The 20,348-nt window shown below is 47.2% G+C and overlaps 1 protein-coding gene across 1 annotated transcript in view; it reads right to left on the minus strand.

The window, feature by feature from the left end:
• Positions 1-1,871: 1,871 nt before the first annotated feature.
• The window catches only part of DENND5A (DENN domain containing 5A), an 84,893-nt gene continuing 66,416 nt past the window's right edge, over positions 1,872-20,348 (minus strand). Inside the window, 8 exon segments of the mRNA XM_073605998.1 lie at positions 1,872-3,085; positions 5,974-6,142; positions 8,201-8,324; positions 10,219-10,301; positions 12,747-12,928; positions 13,303-13,421; positions 15,125-15,270; positions 19,148-19,269. Of these exon segments, the coding sequence (XP_073462099.1) occupies positions 2,902-3,085; positions 5,974-6,142; positions 8,201-8,324; positions 10,219-10,301; positions 12,747-12,928; positions 13,303-13,421; positions 15,125-15,270; positions 19,148-19,269 (1,129 nt within the window). The 3' untranslated portion in view covers positions 1,872-2,901.

Here is a 20,348-nt window from a genome sequence, read left to right on the forward strand (position 1 = left end):
GGAGGGAGACACATCCTTAGATCTAAGGAGCTCGTGTTGGAACTTGTAGTTCTTCACTTTTGGGGGATGTGACCCACCCCAGCATGTGCCCCTCAGAGCTGAGGATGCGACACGCCCCCCCAAACTAGTGAAGGACTACAGGTTCCAGCATGAACCTATAAGATCTAGGGATGTGACCCCCAAAATTGAAGGACTGCAGGTCCCAGCATGAACCCATCAGAGCTGAGGATATCACCCCCCCTAAAAACTAGTGAAGGACTACAGGTCTGAATATGAACCCGTGATAGCTCAGGGATTCATACTGGAACTTGCAGTCCTTCAATTTTGGAAGGAGTCACATGCATTAAACAGGAAGGGGTGGGGTAAATTTACATGGGGGGGGGCGTCTGATTTTAGTCTTGCCTAGGGCAGCACAAAACCAAAATACACCACTGGGTGGAGGGCTGCAGTGATGGTTGACTTTCTACAACTTTCTCCCATCTCCCGACTGCATCTCTGGAGCTCAGCCACAGTGATCTTTGGGTTCTTCTTTACCTCTCTCACCAAGGCTCTTCTCCCCCGATAGCTCAGTTTGGGTGGACGGCCAGCTCTAGGAAGGGTTCTGGTCGCCCCAAACGTCTTCCATTTAAGGATTATGGAGGCCACTGTGCTCTTAGGAACCTTAAGTGCAGCAGAAATTTTTTTGTAACCTTGGCCAGATCTGTGCCTTGCCACAATTATGTCTCTGAGCTCTTCAGGCAGTTCCTTTGACCTCATGATTCTCATTTGCTCTGACATGCACTGTGAGCTGTAAGGTGTTATATAGACAGGTGTGTGGCTTTCCTAATCAAGTCCAATCAGTATAATCAAACACAGCTGGACTCAAATGAAGGTGTAGAACCATCTCAAGGATGATCAGAAGAAATGGACAGCACCTGAGTTATATATATGAGTGTCACAGCAAAGGGTCTGAATACTTAGGACCATGTGATATTTCAGGTTTTCTTTTTTAATAAATCTGCAAAAAACGTCAACAATTCTGTGTTTTTCTGTCAATATGGGGTGCTGTGTGTACAATATGGGGGGCTGTGTGTACAATATGGGGGCTGTGTGTATAATATGGGGTGCTGTGTGTATAATATGGGGTGCTGTGTGTACAATATGGGGTGCTGTGTGTACAATATGGGGTGCTGTGTGTACATTAATGAGGAAAAAAAATGAACTTAAATGATTTTAGCAAATGGCTGCAATATAACAAAGAGTGAAAAATTTAAGGGGGTCTGAATACTTTCCTTCCCCACTGTATATATGTGTTAAACCAATTCAATATCTATAAAGTGCTAGTGCATAATATACAAACTATGCAACATACTATAAATTTTTTTAAAAATGTGCAATTATGAATATCAATATTAAAAAAATAAAATACAGATTTTTTTGAATTTATTTTTTTTTGTTTACATTTTTTTATTAATTTTTTTTTTAAATCGTTATTCATTGATGCACATTTTTTGGTTGCAAATGTTGAACAATTGGTTCAAACACACATATTTACACCGTTATAATTTGTAGAATTCACCATTTTAGATTGTGAAGTTTTTTGTGTGTGGATTAGTGCTATTCTTATCACTTTGCGCAGTTCACTAATTGTTTTTTTTTTTTTTTTTTTTTTTTTTACAATTATTGGGAGTAGCAGCTGTTCATTTGAGCACTCATTTGTGAAGCCGTTACTACTTATTATGTTTCCCTACCTGCCTCCTTCTCAATAATTCCTTGTATTACACAGTCGTGAACCACTATTGTCACCATGGGGGGGGGGCACCGCCCCTGTGAAATGCCATGCATGAATGATGCCATTATTACACAATAAAAGAAGAAAAAAAACTGAAAAGTTGTGTAAATGTATTTATTCTCCTTTTTTTTTTTTTTTTCTCTTAAATTGATCTGTGCAAAATACCTCTGAGCCCATCGGCCAGCGGCGAGGGTTAGAGACGATGGAGGGCACGGAGCCTACTTGTCTTTTGTATTATTGCATGTCAGAGGCGCATGAAGCAGCATCGTTAATCTACCGTGGACATAAAGTAAACTTCAGAATTTCTCTTGGCATAACAGAGATCCCCCCCAAGCCAGAGGGCCGTCCGACGGGAAGCGTCACAGACTCCTCGTCCTCATCCGCTCTCCGAGCCAGGGGGGAGGGGGTGGGGGGGAAGGTCGCTTTATAAAGTAGGGACTGCGCAGGCTGCATTGGAGGGTCAGGACAACGAAACACACAAATAGTTAAATAAATAAAAAAAGGATATTAAAAAAGAAAAAAAAAAAAATATCAGAGTGCATTTGTGTTGCAATATATAAAGTCTTTTGACGTCTCATCACTTACAACTTAATACTGAGGAAAAAAAACAAACATTCACAAACTTCTTCTTCATGACTCCTTAACACTGCGGGTCTAGCACGATAAAATTTAAAAATATATATATCATATTTATATATATATATATTTATATCTTTCTGTAACAGCAAATAAGTGATGAAGTGCCAGTAAAGCAATATCAATACAATGTAACAGACGATGTAAAAAGAGAGAAAAAAAAAAAAAAGAAGTCACCATGACTTTGTAAGAAGTGCGGAAGGAGCGCTGTGGGCGGACGGCTCGGTACCAGGTCCATGGACAGTAAAATAGAACAGCTTGAAAAATAAGCTGATCGATATTCACTTTCACCTCTCTCATATGAAAGGATGTAAATAAGTCATAAAGAAATATCTCTAGAAAATATTATACTCTCTAGTATAATAGACAGAGGGGGGTGCTGCGAGTGGCGGCGCGGTGAGGCGGCGGCGGCAGCAGCAGGGGGGGGGGGTGGGGCGGGCGCCATAGGGTGCACAGTAGTGATCGATCTCTGGATTTGGCATCTGGGAGGGGGTTCAGATGTTGATTCCTTTGACCAGGGAGCTCTCCAGAGTGATGTTGAACTCCTGCAGAGTCTGTAGGACGCGGATGAGCGAGTTGACCAATGTGTGGTCTTTGATTAAAGCTGTGTCCTCATACATTTGTGCTATTACGGGGCAGTCGGCCAGCAAGGCAATCCAGTGGTGCAAATAATGATCACTAGAAGAAGAAAAAATAAAAGAAAAAATTAGGGAGATTTGCTTTAAAAGGTTCGTCTCTCAATATGTACTCAAATCTACAAGTTGGAGAGCAAAATACATAAGATATACTATATGGGGCAAAAGAATGTGCACCCCTGACCGTCACACCTATATGAGCTTGTTGGGCATCCCCTTCAAAAGCTATGGCCATTATTATGGAGGTGCCCTGCTCCCCTCATTGCTACTAATATGGAGTTTTGGCCATTACTATGGAGTTGCCCCCCTCTCCCCCATGGCCATTACTATGGAGCTGCCCCCCTCTCCCCCATGGCCATTACTATGGAGCTGCCCCCCTCTCCCCCATGGCCATTACTATGGCGTTGACCCCCTCTCTGCCATGGCCATTACTATGGAGCTGCCCCCCTCTCCCCCATGGCCATTACTATGGCATTGACCCCCTCTCCCCCATGGCCATTACTATGGAGCTGCCCCCCTCTCCCCCATGGCCATTACTATGGCGTTGACCCCCTCTCCCCCATGGCCATTACTATGGAGCTGCCCCCCTCTCCCCCATGGCCATTACTATGGCGTTGACGCCCTCTCTGCCATGGCCATTACTATGGAGTTGCCCCCCTCTCCCCATGGCCATTACTATGGAGTTGCCCCCCTCTCCCTTATGGCCATTACTATGGAGTTGCCCCCCTCTCCCCATGCCCAATACTATGGTGTCTTCCCCTCTCCCCAATAGCTATTACTATGGAGCTGTCTGCCCCCTGCTGGCCATAAATATGGAGTTGCCCCCCTCTCCCCCACGGCCAAAACTAAGGCATTGCCCCCCTATAAACCTATGGCCATTACTATGGAGTTGCCCCCCTCTCCCCCATGGCCATTACTATGGAGTTGCCCCCCTCTCCCCCATGGCCATTACTATGGAGTTGCCCCCCCTCTCCCCATGGCCATTACTATGGAGTTGCCCCCCCTCTCCCTTATGGCTATTACTATGGAGTTGCCCCCCTCTCCCCATGCCAAATACTATGGTGTCCCCCCCTCTGCCCAATGGCTATTACTATGGAGTTGTCTTCCCCCTGCTGGCCATAAATATGGAGTTGCCCCCCTCTCCCCCACGGCCAAAACTAAGGCGTTGCCCCCCTACAAACCCATGGCCATTACTATGGAGTTGCCCCCCTCTCCCCAATGGCCAATAATATGGAGTTGCCCCCCTTTCCCCCCCTTTCCCCCCCATGGCCATTACTATTGAGTTATACACACACCCCCTCCCCTATGGCCATTAATATGAAGTTTTTCCCCACCATCTATGGCCATGAATTTACCCTTCTCCTCACATGGCCACTAATATGGCCCCCCGCCCCCCCAATGGTCATTAATCTGGATCCTCCCCAGTGGCCATTATTATCAGGTTCACTAAATGTGCATGGATTGGAGGGTGCGGTGGGTTTGAATGGAAGGGCATGGATGGGAAGGAAATGGGGTGGGGGTTGTATGGAAGGGGGATGGGTGGGTTGGGGGTTGTATGGAAGGGGTATGGGTGGGTTGGGGGTTGTATGGAAGGGGTATGGGTGGGTTGGGAGTTGTATGGAAGGGGGTGGGTGGGTTGGGAGTTGTATGGAAGGGGGGTGGGTGGGTTGGGAGTTGTATGGAAGGGGTGTGGGTGGGTTGGGGGTTGTATGGAAGGGGTGTGGGTGGGTTGGGGGTTGTATGGAAGGGGGGTGGGTGGGTTGGGGGTTGTATGGAAGGGGGGTGGGTGGGTTGGGGGTTGTATGGAAGGGGGGTGGGTGGGTTGGGGGTTGTATGGAAGGGGGGTGGGTGGGTTGGGGGTTGTATGGAAGGGGGGTGGGTGGGTTGGGGGTTGTATGAAAGGCCATGGATTGGGGGTTGTATGGAAGGGCATGGATTGGGGGTTGTATGGAAGGGCATGGATTGGGGGGAGGGCATGGGTTGGAAGGATGGGAAAATGTATGTTTTTGCCTGGAGGTGAGCTTCAATAGAAAACTGAATAGCAGACTTGCTGCCAGATGTCAAATAACAGACTTTTCACTGAATAAATCCATCGTCCATTGAAGGACACATCAATACAGATATGGTTTGGACACGTGCAAATAAAAAAAAAAAGAAAAAAAAAACACTTTAGGCCAGATCAGGATTTCCTCCTACTTCGAGTATGCCTCCATTTTGTAGCAAAGCAGTACCGGGAGCATGATCATACACCCAGAGGGGGTGGGCCTGTGTCCCCTCAATGGAAGAAAATTACATTGCGGTGAGCACAATTTTCTTTCATCCATTGAGGGACACAGGAGGTTTATACTTTGGTGGTGTCCCCAGGAAGTCCTACTGAGGGATGACAACACAGAAAATACATGGCTAGATTTTTTGCAGCAAAGCTGAAGAGGAGACATCGATCCTCGTAGGACACTAGCAAAAAAACTGAGGCATGCTGGGAGTAAGAGGGGTTATCATGGGCTGGCCTACAGATTTTTTTGTAGGTCAGTGTAAAATCCTCCTGTAGGTGGCAGTATAACCCAACAGCTTCTGATTGCTTCAAAGGACAAGCGCTACCAAAAAAGGTTTAATCACTGCCAGTAAGACCGATCGCTCCTCTGTTTTCTGTTCATACCTAAACCCCTAAGAGGCAAACACATGGAAGCTCCAAAAAAACTGAAGCTTTATGTGTGTCCATTCCTCACTAGGTTTGGGCTGTTCTGAAGAAGCAGATTTTCCCTGACTACCGAAATTGTTGTCACTATGACAGAAAGTGAAAAGAAATCTCTCTAATGGAGCTCCAGAAAGCAGAATTGTATTCCAACCCCCACTCCATCCAAAAGCTAAAACTTCTCCCTGGAGTTACACTTTAAAATTCAATGTAGAATTCACCATGTCTACGGCACTCACCGGGCTCCCAGGCACACCAACATCTGGAACTTGCCGTCTTTGCCGATGTTGCGAGGAGTGCTGTTGATGGCGTTGATGATGCGGCTGAAGATACGGGCCCTCTTCTGCCAGTCTTCACTGGGGGCCCCTTCGCTGAACTCCAGGCCGTTGTAATGTGCTTGTGCCTTCTCTGAGAAGGGGGTGGAAAAAATTACATTACAAAACCCATAATGCTACAGGTGGCTATCCACATTCACCCTATTATAAACAATGAACCTGGGCACAAAATTCTGGGTGAATCTGGTCTACAGAGGCCACAAAGGTGCCCCTTCCAATGTGCCCAACCATCCCGCTACATGCCCTCCCCTTGCCCCTCAATTTTCATAGTGCGCCCAAGTCTCCCACAGCCTCAAAGCCCTCAGCCCCCTGCAGAGCCCCCCAGACCTCCATAGTCATAGTGCCCCAACCTCTCACAATGCCTCACCAAGCTCCAGCCCCCTGCAGAGCCTCCAGACCCCCTCAGAGTGCCCTCCTGCCATGACCTCAAGTCTTCCAGAGTGCCCCCACAAAGCCCCCTGCAGTGCCTCCCAGCCCCGAGGTGAGACCCCCTAAACCACTACAGAGCCTTGTTCCTACACAGCTCACCTCAGCCACCTCCGGGACCCCCAACACCTTCCAGAATCCTCATCCTTCACAGATCACACAGTCTGTTGCAGAGAGTCCCCTAACCCCCTCCACAAACCCATTCCTCCCCCTCACAGTGGCACCCAACTCCATCAAAAAACTTGCAGTCCTCAGGAGAGCCCCCTATATTTTTCTTCTTCATGACAACGTCAGGACATGTTTTTCCTCCTGACCACTTATGTAAGACCATTCTTCCTCCTCCTGGTCACCATACAATAGAAGAAATATAGGGGTGGAGGCAGTTGCTGCGACTTGGCAAGCCGCGCGTACACACCTACGATTTGGAGGTTGGGACTATCTCGGCACTTGTTAGTAACACGCAATTGGGAGGAAATATATAAAAAAATGTATAAGCTTTAATAGTTACAAAACACATTTACAAAATAATACATACATACATATATACATACAATACTAAAACAAATTAAATACGCCGCACTAAACACAAACGTTAACGGATGGGACCGTAAAGTTTCTTGCAGAGCACTGATGCCGGGCATTTTTCCTAGGTTTGCCCCGACCATTGGTATAGGTAAAAAGGGCCGCTGATGAGGCAGAACAGCCATTCCTGTCGTACTGGGCCCAGCCCTATCAGTTTAACAGGGGGTCCTGGGCAACTTTACAGTTAATTCCAGTAGAATAAAATAAAACAGGGCTTTCTAAAGCCCTGTAGGAGCAGCAATCTCAGTTTGATCAGATGCTTTAGTTTAGAGGCTAGAGAAGAGATATGGGGTCTAATGGACCCCAGATATCTCCATAAAGAGGACCTGTCATGGCTCAAACATACTATTACATGTTCGAAAGCTGGGTCAGGGGCGGGACCAGGGGTAGGGTCAAGGGCGGTTCAAAGGGAGCCTCGCCAGGTAGGCTGTATGGGGGGGCCCCATGATTTCTAAGAGCGGCTCTGTATGTAAAAGTCAATGTTTGTGCTCGCTACCAATGTACAACATGGCCGTGATCGTCTTCCAAAGCATAACAGGGCATGCTATGTATTAACTGAGAATCCATTTATAACAGAGGGTACATTTTAAGGACCACCAATGATCCAAAGGAAATGTTTCTGTGATAACCAGCAGAGCATTTTTTTTTCTATTTTCTACTGCAAAAAAATGAGTTATGAGAGGTGTAGGAAGAGCAGTGGTGAGAGGTTCTGGTATTAGGGAAGCAAAGTGCTTATGGGAACCCACACATGGGTTGCCAGGGGTCCTCCATCAAAATGTTGCTATGGGACCCTGTGATTTGTAGTAACTGCCCTGAATAGAGGGCAATCCCACAATAGATTGGCGCCTTCTTATGAGAAGTCCTAAAAAAACATGGCGGGTCAACACATCCAGATGACCACAACACGTACTTGTGTCCAATGAGCAAAGATAATTCTAAAGAAGGAAATACACTCATAAAGCCAACAAATCATTCCATAGCCTTTCTTTCCGGTTCATAGTTCGGGTGTGGGGGGTGTGGATAAGCCACAAGAGAAGAAGGAGGTCATCGAGGAAGAGACATCACCATTGGATTGGTCTTTTCCCAATCCCACATTGACTATGTAACCATTTCCATTCCTCACCTAGGAAGTCCCATATGAAGATGCTTTTGAAGAGTCGCGGTGACTTGAATCCGTGCTGGAAAACTTGTTCCAGAGCCGACACCAGACCGCCCTCCCCGCAGAGCAGCAACGTCAAACTTCCCCTCTGTAATGGTAATAGAACACGGTACAGAATACGGCACATCGGGGAACTTCTGGTGAACTACAGATTATAACACAACACTGCTGCAAAAGTGAGCACCATTATATACACAGACACAGCATTAGATTTGCATGCCAGCATCCCATCCCAGGCAACAAGGAGCCACCTGGAGTGCCTATGTGGACAACAATCTAGATAATAGACTCTCCATCTCTCACATGGCCAATGGATGGACACCAAGAACTGCATTGTGCAGTGTGGGAGGAGCCAAGAATAGTACATTGAAAGTCTACATTTAGGAATTTTGTAGTGGATGCTTAAAGTGTTACTAAACCCAGGACTCTGCATTCACTATATCTGCTCTCTCCAGGAGCCTGCATTCACTATATCTGCTCTCCCCAGGACTCTGCAGTCACTATATCTGCTCTCCCCAGGACTCTGCAGTCACTATATCTGCTCTCCCCAGGACTCTGCAGTCACTATATCTGCTCTCCCCAGGACTCTGCAGTCACTATATCTGCTCTCCCCAGGACTCTGCAGTCACTATATCTGCTCTCCCCAGGACTCTGCAGTCACTATATCTGCTCTCCCCAGGACTCTGCAGTCACTATATCTGCTCTCCCCAGGACTCTGCAGTCACTATATCTGCTCTCCCCAGGACTCTGCATTCACTATATCTGCTCTCCCCAGGAGCCTGCATTCACTATATCTGCTCTCCCCAGGAGCCTGCATTCACTATATCTGCTCTCCCCAGGAGCCTGCATTCACTATATCTGCTCTCCCCAGGACTCTGCATTCACTATATCTGCTCTCCCCAGGACTCTGCATTCACTATATCTGCTCTCCCCAGGACTCTGCATTCACTATATCTGCTCTCCCCAGGACTCTGCATTCACTATATCTGCTCTCCCCAGGACTCTGCATTCACTATATCTGCTCTCCCCAGGACTCTGCATTCACTATATCTGCTCTCCCCAGGACTCTGCATTCACTATATCTGCTCTCCCCAGGACTCTGCATTCACTATATCTGATCTCCCCAGGACTCTGCAGTCACTATATCTGATCTCCCCAGGACTCTGCAGTCACTATATCTGCTCTCCCCAGGACTCTGCATTCACTATATCTGCTCTCCCCAGGACTCTGCATTCACTATATCTGCTCTCCCCAGGACTCTGCATTCACTATATCTGCTCTCCCCAGGACTCTGCAGTCACTATATCTGGTCTCCCACAGTACACAGAATATGGAAATGCAATTATTTTAGTAAATACAAACTGCTAAATACCTTTTCTTATCAGCAGTCTTGTGAATTCTATGAGTGTCTGGTTAAAGCTTGTAGGAGGAGTTTTCATTCTCCTCTGATTGCCCTGTGAGGCCGCATGACCCCTGAGACCCTCTGTCTGGACAGTGCTGATTGGCCCTGTGCTGATCACATGCATCCTCCCAAGAAAAAAAAAAAACTCTCTAGCAATACACACCAAACTGTGCATGTGCAGCCTGACTCCAAAGGCTCTGTCAAATCTAAGGAGATGGATTGGAGACAGCGGAAGAAGGGGAGGATCAGAGAAGACAGGATCAAACTGCCTTTTTACACAATGCAGAGGATTAACCCCTTAGGTTCCACAGTGAGTATAATAAGCATACTTTACTGCATACACAGAGGTAATGTAGAGGTGGCATTTTTTTTGTTTTACAGTAACAATGAATAGCAGATTAAAGATACAAAACAAATATTCCTTTAACCCCCTTGTGCTGGTGGGAGCCGCCCCTGGGTGGGTCTTTAGTGCCGCAGAGGTGCCACTATAATATCCATTGGTCAGAGAACAGGATCTCCGCTGTGTCCTTCGATGGCTGGAAGAGAAATGGAGGTATCGGGGTGAATACTACATTGTTACCTCTTTCTCCGGTTTGTGAAAATGTTTTACAATTCCATTGACAGCCTCTCCTATGGCCTCCTGGATCTGACCCGTGTTCAGTTCTGTTGGAGGAAGAAATATCGCGATGGTTAGTAATGGAGCTTTCACTGGTCGAGAAAAAAAAAGATAAAAAAAAAAAAAAAAAAAAAGGAGGAGAATGTTACAACGGAAACCGAAAATATTTCTTCTCTGATATGAAGCACAGCCATGTGATCAATCAGAGCCAATGTAGTGATAGCTGGCAGACAGGTTATATCATGGTAAGCAGTTAGAGACAATGTAGTGAACACTGGCAGAATGATGAGGTCATGTGACCAGGCAAAGCCCATACAGCAAATACTGGCAAAGTAATGAGGTCATGTGACCAGGCAGAGCCCATACAGCAAATACTGACAAGAGTAATGAGGTCATGTGACCAGGTAGAGCCCATACAGCAAATACTGACAAAGTAATGAGGTCATGTGACCAGGCAGGGCCCATACAGCAAATACTGACAAAGTAATGAGGTCATGTGACCAGGCAGAGCCCATACAGCAAATACTGAGGTCATGTGACCAGGCAGGGCCCATACAGCAAATACTGACAAAGTATTGAGGTCATGTGACCAGGCAGAGCCCATACAGCAAATACTGAGGTCATGTAACCAGGCAGAGCCCATACAGCAAATACTGACAAAGTATTGAGGTCATGTGACCAGGCAGAGCCCATACAGCAAATACTGAGGTCATGTGACCAGGCAGGGCCCATACAGCAAATACTGACAAAGTATTGAGGTCATGTGACCAGGCAGAGCCCATACAGCAAATACTGAGGTCATGTGACCAGGCAGGGCCCATACAGCAAATACTGAGGTCATGTGACCAGGCAGGGCCCATACAGCAAATACTGACAAAGTAATGAGGTCATGTGACCAGGCAGAGCCCATACAGCAAATACTGACAAAGTCATGGAGGTCATGTGACCAGGCAGAGCCCATACAGCAAATATTGACAAAGTAATGAGGTCATGTGACCAGGCAGAGCTCATACAGCAAATACTGGCAAAGTAATGAGGTCATGTGACCAGGCAGAGCCCATAAAGCAAATATTGACAAGAGTAATGAGGTCATGTGACCAGGCAGAGCCCATACAGCAAATATTGACAAGAGTAATGAGGTCATGTGACCAGGCAGAGCCCATACAGCAAATATTGACAAAGTAATGAGGTCATGTGACCAGGCAGAGCCCATACAGCAAATATTGACAAAGTAATGAGGTCATGTGACCAGGCAGAGCTCATACAGCAAATACTGGCAAAGTAATGAGGTCATGTGACCAGGCAGAGCCCATACAGCAAATATTGACAAAGTAATGAGGTCATGTGACCAGGCAGGGCCCATAAAGCAAATACTGACAAAGTAATGGAGGTCATGTGACCAGGCAGAGCCCATACAGCAAATACTGACAAAGTAATGAGGTCATGTGACCAGGCAGAGCTCATACAGCAAATACTGGCAAAGTAATGAGGTCATGTGACCAGGTAGAGCCCATACAGCAAATACTGACAAGAGTAATGAGGTCATGTGACCAGGTAGAGCCAATACAGCAAATACTGACAAAGTAATGAGGTCATGTGACCAGGCAGGGCCCATACAGCAAATACTGACAAAGTAATGAGGTCATGTGACCAGGCAGAGCCCATATAGCAGGGATTTGCAATTAGCGGACCTCCAGCTGTTGCAAAACTACAAGTCCCATCATGCCTCTGCCTCTTGGGTGTCATGCTTGTGGCTGTCAGAGTCTTGCTATGCCTCATGGGAATTGTAGTTCTGCAACAGCTGGAGGTCCGCTGATTGCATATACCTGCCATATAGCAAATACTGGCAAAGTAATGAGGTCATGTGACCAGGCAGAGCCCATACAGCAAATACTGAGGTCATGTGACCAGGCAGAGCCCATACAGCAAATACTGACAAAGTAATGAGGTCATGTGACCAGGCAGAGCCCATACAGCAAATACTGACAAAGTAATGAGGTCATGTGACCAGACAGAGCCCATACAGCAAATACTGACAAGAGTAATGAGGTCATGTGACCAGGCAGAGCCCATACAGCAAATACTGAGGTCATGTGACCAGGCAGAGCCCATACAGCAAATACTGACAAAGTAATGGAGGTCATGTGACCAGACAGAGCCCATGTAGAAAACACTGGCAGAGCGATGAGGTCAGGTGACCAGGAAGAACAATTAAGTGAACACCGGTGGAGTGATGGGATCACAAGACCATGCAGAGCCAATGTAGTCAACACTAGTGGAGAAATGAGGTCCCAGCTACAGAATTTTAAAATTTCAAAATTTTCGAAAAATTCGTTAAATGGGTTTTTGTTAATTCAGATATTTCCAAATTAACGAATTTGTCGAAATTCGTTAAAAAAAAGGAATTTGTAACGAAACGAACTGCACATGTCTACTCTCTAGTGCCTGGCAGAGCGTTATTGGGTCCCAGTTGTATACGGTGTGTTACTTACTCGGTCGACTGTTGGGCGAGATGGCCACAAGTCTCCGGATCATGCCGGGCGAGTGTTGCAGGGGGGGCGTCCGGCAGGGTCTGTCTTCTGTATCGGTAGTTGGTGTCAGAAGGTCGCCAACCAGAACTCTCTCCAGACTTCCATCGTCCATCCCTTTCCCCAGCCAGCGGCCACAAGGGAACCTGCAGAGACAACACTTGTAAAGCACCACATTTCACCCGCTCACACACAAAAAATATTAACTCCTAACAAATAGTTTCATTTGATTCAGGGACAGGCTGGTCCCCCTCTCTGGTTCCGGTCCCAGAAACAGCATTAGGCTGACTTGCCCTCAAATTGGCCTCCTTTGCACACTGCTGGTCGGGACCTTCCAGGACTCTTCCAGGAAAAGAGCGATGGAAGCTCCAACCAGAGTACACAATGCAATGGATGCCGCATATTCTGCAGTGCTGACAGGTCCTCCTGATGCCCACACTGAGTGTAACAAATCAATTCTATCTGCACACGGCGCAGAGGAGCGGAGGTCGGTCTAACGTAAAAGGCAGAGAATTCTCACTTGTACGCGTGTCCTGTAATTTCATTGCGAACCATGACGTATTCCACCAGCCACTTGGCGTACAGCCCGGAGTTGTCGTGTCCGATCTGAACGGTTGTCAGCTTCCCGAGATTCTGGCACTGCAGGAGAGGAGAGACGCTGGGTCACACCATGCGGAGAGGAGAACTCCGAGCATGTACAGAAATAAGATCTATATATGTAGAATTTCCTTTGAGTCAGCCGCCATCATGGCTGTCCTTTTCCCCCAGACCTACTATGACCTGCAACACTAATGACTGCCAGTGACACATCAATCAATGGCATCTCTACTGTATCTGCAGATCCTAAACACAACAAATAAAAAAAATGAATTAAAGTACATAGGGCGCAAGCAGCACAGCCTATCCTTCTGCCCCACTGCCAACACCTTACCCAACCCCCTCACATTTGCCAACAATTCCTGAGTGACAAGACGATAAGCAGGAGAGTGCTGGCCAACACTGTACCCCCAATATAATACTCTATCACTTTGTATCTCTCCGGTCTGATCAATGTTTATAAACAATGTTACTTTGTATCTCTCCATCTCTCGTCTGATCAATGTTTATAAACAATGTTCAGACAGGACATAAAGAGATACAAAGTAACATTGTTTATAAACATTCATCAGACCGGAGAGATACAAAGTAACATTGTTTATAAACATTGATCAGACGGGAGATAGAGAGATACAAAGTAACATTGTTTATAAACATTGATCAGACAGGAGATAGAGAGATACAAAGTAACATTGTTTATAAACATTGATCAGACAGGAGATTGATAGATACAAAGTAACATTGGTTACTTATTTGTTTACAAACAAATGTTACTTTGTATCTCTCAATGTTAATTTGTCTCCATTGCCTGTCTGATGTTTATAAACAATGTTACTTTGCATCTCTCTATAAACATTCATCAGACAGGAGATAAACAATGTTACTTTGTATCTCTCTCTATCTCCTGTCTGATCAATGTTTATAGAGAGATACAAAGTAACATTGTTTATTAACATTAATCAGACAGGAGTTTATAAACAACGTTAATTTGTCTCTGTCTGATTAATGTTTATAAACAATGTTACTTTGTATCTCTCTATCTCCTCTCTGTACAAAAAGGTTTGCCATTTAAAGTGATTTTAAAAAATAAAGTTTAAACCTTCACAAAACAACAAACATGTTATACTTACTTGCTCTGTGTAATGGTTTAGCACAGAGCAGCCCCGATCCTCCTCTTCTCAGGTCCCCCTCAACATTCCTGACTACTCCCCCTCTGTGAGTAGCCCCCAAAGCAAGCCGCTTACTATGAGGGGGGGGGACTAGTGTTGGCTCACGCCCGAGCCGGCTGCGTGTCTCCATAAAGACACGCAGAGTGTGGCTCAGCCCCGCCCCCTCCTCACTGGCTGTGATTGACAGCAGCAGGAGCCAATGGTTTCCACTGCTGTGTCTGCGACAATAAGGAGAGAGGAAGCCAAGAGAGCCTTTGCTCTCATGCACATCACTGGACTGAGATCAGGCACAGGTAAGTATAAGGGGGAAGCCGTATGTAGAAGTTTTTCTCACCTTAAAACGCATAAAATGCATTAAGGTGAAAAAAAATATATATATATATAATTTATTTATATATATATATAATTTATTTATATATATATATATATAATTTATTTATATATATATATATATATATATATATATATATATATATATATATATATATATTTTATTTATTTATATATATATATATATATATATATATATATTTATATAAAATCTGCCTTTAATTGCCCCCCAGCAGCCGGTGTTACCTCATAGGTCATCTCCAGAATGCTGCGCGGCACCTGCAGGACGCCCGTCTCCCCCAGCTCTCCGGAGATACAGATCCAGGGGTTGGCGGTGAACATTGAGCCCCCCAATTTCTTGCTGGGGATGATGAGGATGTGATAGGGGATCACTGGAGGGATAAAACAATATATATATATATTAGTTACATTCGATACAACGTTCATAAAAAAATACCATCTGCGATTACTTGATGCTTCTCGCCGGAGCAGATAGTGAAGAGCCGTATCTACCTCCCTCAGGGCTACAAAAGATTATTTATAAACAGATACATTGTAATTCATATATAATGAGCAAGAAGAAGGTTGGGACTTTAAGGCTCAATTCACACAGGGGCAACACGACTTCAACGCGACTTTGCAACGCGACTTCAACGCAACTTCAACGCGACTTGTGGATCCGACTTTGCCCTGCGACATGTGTCCGACTTTCAATGAACGGGGATCCGACTTGGATCCCCGCCACTGTGTTTGGTATGAATCTTTAGGGGGAACTCTGCGCCAAATTTTAAATAAAAAACCGGCATGGGTTCCCCCTCCAGGAGCATACCAGGCCCTTGGGTCTGGTATGGACCTTGAGGGGAACCCCCTACGCCGAAAAAACGGCGTGGGGGGTCCCCCCCAATCCATACCAGACCCTTATCCGAGCACGCAGCCCGGCCGGACAGGAATGGGAGTGGGGACGAGCGAGCGCCCCCCCCCCCCTCCTGAACCGTACCAGGCCGCATGCCCTCAACATGGGGGGTTGGTGCCTTGGTGGAGGGGGCGCGTTGCGGCCCCCCCCCCCCAAAGCACCTTGTCCCCATGTTGATGAGGACAAGGGCCTCTTCCCGACAACCCTGGCCGTTGGTTGTCGGGGTCTGCGGGCGGAGGGCTTATCAGAATCCGGGAGCCCCCTTTAATAAGGGGGCCCCCAGATCCCGGCCCCCCACCCTATGTGAATGAGTATGGGGTACATCGTACCCCTACCCATTCACCTAGGGAAAAAGTGTCAATTAAAAAAAAAAACTACATAGATTTTTAAAGTATTTTATTAGACAGCTCCGGGGGTCTTCTTCCGACTTCGGGGGTCTCTCCGGTTCTTCTCCACGCTCTCCGGATCTTCCTCCGGGCTCCTCCGCTCTCTTCTGCCGCTCTTTTGCTAAAGTGGAGGAGCCCCGGTCTTCCGTCTTCTGCCCTCTCCTCTTCTTCTGATGTTGACACGACGCTCTCTCCGGCTAGAATGCTCTCTGTGCGCTCCGCTCTGACTTATATAGGCGGTGACCCCGCCCCCTTATGCCGTCACAGTCCCTGGGCATGCTGGGACTATGACTGCATAAGGGGGCGTGGTCATTGGGTGATGACCACGCCCCCTAAAACGTCACAGTCCCAGCATGCCCAGGGACTGTGACGGCATAAGGGGGCGTGGTCACCACCTATATAAAGTCAGAGCGGAGCGCTCAGAGTGCATTCCAGCCCCAGAGAGCGTTGTGTCAACATCAGGAGAAGAGGGCAGAAGGCAGAAGATTGAAGACCGGGCTCCTTCGCTATAGCAAAAGAGTGGCAAAAGAGCAGAAGATAGCGGAGGAGCCCGGCAGAAGATCCGGAGAGCGCGGAGAAGAACCGGAGAGACCCCCGAAGAGAAGAAGACAGCAGACCGGGCTCCTCCGCTATAGCAAAAGAGCGGCAAAAGAGCAGAAAATAGCGGAGGAGCCCGGCAGAAGACCCGGAGAGCGCGGAGAAGAACCGGAGAGACCACGAAGTCGGAAGAAGACCCCCGGAGCTGTCTAATAAAATACTTTAAAAATCTATAGTGTTTGTTTTTTAATTGACACTTTTTCCCTAGGTGAATGGGTAGGGGTACGATGTACCCCATACTCATTCACATAGGGTGGGGGGCCGGGATCTGGGGGCCCCCTTATTAAAGGGGGCTCCCGGATTCTGATAAGCCCTCCGCCCGCAGACCCCGACAACCAACGGCCAGGGTTGTCAGGAAGAGGCCCTTGTCCTCATCAACATGGGGACAAGGTGCTTTGGGGGGGGGGGGGGGGGCGCAACGCGCCCCCTCCACCAAGGCACCAACCCCCCATGTTGAGGGCATGCGGCCTGGTACGGTTCAGGAGCCAGGGGGGGGCGCTCGCTCGTCCCCACTCCCATTCCTGTCCGGCCGGGCTGCGTGCTCGGATAAGGGTCTGGTATGGATTGGGGGACCCCCCACGCCGCTTTTTCGGCGTAGGGGCTTCCCCTCAAGGTCCATACCAGACCCAAGGGCCTGGTATGCTCTTGGAGGGGGAACCCATGCCGGATTTTTATTTAAAATTTGGCGCGGAGTTCCCCCTCAAGATCATCTGAGCACAAGTCGCATGCCGAAGTCGGATCATGCGAGACGGCGATCCGACTTCAATGATAGTCAATAGGCTGAAGTCGGATCAAAGTAGTACAGGGAGTACGCTCTGAAGTCGGAGCGACTTCAGTAGTGTCTATTAAGACGCTCCCATTCACTTAAATGTGAATCTCTTTCTGGGGCGACTTGGGGCGACTTGAGGGCGTACAAGTCGGATCCCAAGTCGTCCCAGTGTGAACCGAGCCTAAATGAAACACCTCGGGGAAGAGAGGCGCCTCCATCACTAAACTGGGTAATAGAAGGGGAAATGAGGACTTTGAGGGACATAGAGGAACCGGACGTAGAAAAAAACACATTTATTGAACAAGCATTTACATAACAAAGGCCAAAAAATGAGTATTGCAGTAAAAATTTTGGGATGGAGGCGCCTTCCTCTCCGACGTATTTCATTTCAAAGTCCCCACCTTCTTCTGTTCATATAACGTGTTTGAAAGCTCGCGGCTGTGTCTGTATCGATTTCTTTGCTGTTTGTGCAAACTTTGGAATGAAGGAGCCATTTTTTACTGCACTATGAAGTTTCCTTTTTTCTAAACCCATTTATATGCTGGAGAAATACAAGAGAAAACGATTGGAATCTTTTGAATCTTTTACATCATCCGTTCTGTTGGTGGTGGAGGAGAGGGGCTAATGGTTGGAGCGGCCCAAGTGGAATACTACAGGTGAACACTGTGTATATCAGACGTGTTTGACCCTTATAATCTGGGGTCCACCTTGTCTGGTAAGAGGCCATCTGGATTTATATTTCTCCGATGGGATAATAATAATATCCATTTGCTGAGATTGCAGATATCAAGGCGCTGCATCAGAAGCTTCTATGAACACTTTAATTGATTCAGGTTTTATGTAAAATGATTGTTAAATAAATGTATTTACTTCAACATCACAACGTTCTGCCTCACTTAAAGTCCAAATTGCCCCTTCTATTACCCTTTGTAATACTTAGAGCAGGGAAGGGGTCAGTAAATATCTAATTTACAGGTCCCTTCCTTTTCTAAGCAAACACAGTGAGTGATCAGTACCGCGTCCATTCATAACGGAAGTATAGTAAACTGTTTACTATGCTTTAGTTTACAAACAGGAGCCTCTGTCTCCCGTTTACTCATCTGCATTGCTGCAGAGCACCCCCCCCCCCCCCCCCCACACACACACACACAGCGCTGTGAAAAAAAAAAATGGTAAAATATTAAAATTAAACATCAGAAAAAAAAAATAAAAAAAGAACTAATAAAAATTAAACAAATCAGACAAATTTTTTTTAAATCAGACTAAAAAGCCATGCCCATGAGGTAAGCATCATTTAGCCACACCCACCGTTTGCCACGGTGTGCTACATGTGTCGCAGGTCACCACCTTCCCTGGTGGGGACCCCAGTGCATTACTTTGCCCAGGGGCCCATGATGCTGTTAAGGTGGCACTAGGGAGGGGGGAGGGGGGAGAAGGAGGGCTTAGCTGCTGACTTTTGTAAAAAGTCTACATTTGCATATCAAACACAGTGCAGCTTACGTGACTAAAGGAACATTTTGAGGAGAAAGAGAGAGACCACATTTAAGATAGCAGACGCTCGTGGTAAAATCGGCGGTCAGGATGCCCCCCCCCGATATACTCACTGATTGTGGTGAAAACGTTTGTAAAGCAGAAATAGTCCACAGCATTGAAGGACAGAAGGTGGTAGAGGAACTGCTCCTTCTCGTCATCACAGCGCAGGAAGGCGTAACGCTTGTAGAGTTTTCTGGAGTGAAAAAATAAAATAAAAAAATTCAAATTATTAGAATGAGCCCCAGGAAGAGACAGATATACCTCAGGGTGGCAGGATGGGGTTTAATATCAGGGGGTGGAAGATTGCACTTGGTGGTCTTTTCACACAGGCTCTACATAATACACTGCAGAGAAGATCCAGCAAGTAATAATTTGTAATCATTCCTCTACAATCTCTACATGGAACATTCTCCAACAATGAGAATCCCATATGTGAGGAGTCAATGTTACAGGCCAACCATGGAGGAATCCTCACCAAGTCCCTCCTAAGGTCCCTACCATAACAGTAGACAAGGTGAAGCACCCCATTTGTATTTTTAATTATAGAGAATCTCCAGGAAGCTGAACCCCTGAATATACAAATAATACTTAAACATGAGGAATCCTGTGCATTTTTCTGGAATCTCGGTGATCTTTGTGTATTTCTTCCAGATCTGTGCAATAATCCCGTGTGAGACTTCCTGTAATAAAGACCGCCCACTGCTGCCCCCTTTCCTTGTGCAGAGGGACTGGTCTTGACTCCACCCCCTCCCGTTTTAAGTCATGGGTGGAGCCTGCTGGGCCCCTCCCACAGCTCTGCTCTCTTAGTGTAGGGTGCCTGGTCTTGTCTCTGCCCCCTTCTGTAGAGGGTGGAGCCTGCTGGGCCCCTCCCACAGCTCTGCTCTCTCCTAGTGTAGGATGCCTTGTCTCGTCTCTTCCCCCTTCTGTAGTAGGTGGAGCCTGAGGGGCCCCTCCCACAGCTTTGCTCCCTCTCCTAGTGTAGGGTGCCTGCTCTCGTCTCTGCCCCCTTCTGTAGTGGGTGGCGCCTGCTTGGCCCCTCCCACAGCTCTGCTCTCTCCTAGTGTAGGGTGCCTGGTCTCGTCTCTGCCCCCTTCTGTAGAGGGTGGAGCCTTCTGGGCCCCTCCCACAGCTCTGCTCCCTCTCCTTGTGTAGGGTTCCTGGTCTTGTCTCTGCCCCCTTCTGTAGTGGGTGGAGCCTGCTGGGCCCCTCCCACCGCTATGCTCCCTCCTAGTGGAGGGTGCCTGGTCTCGTCTCTGCCCCTTCTGTAGTGGG

This window comes from Aquarana catesbeiana, linkage group LG11 (genome assembly GCF_042186555.1).
Source record: "Aquarana catesbeiana isolate 2022-GZ linkage group LG11, ASM4218655v1, whole genome shotgun sequence".
Classification (NCBI taxonomy): domain Eukaryota; kingdom Metazoa; phylum Chordata; class Amphibia; order Anura; family Ranidae; genus Aquarana; species Aquarana catesbeiana.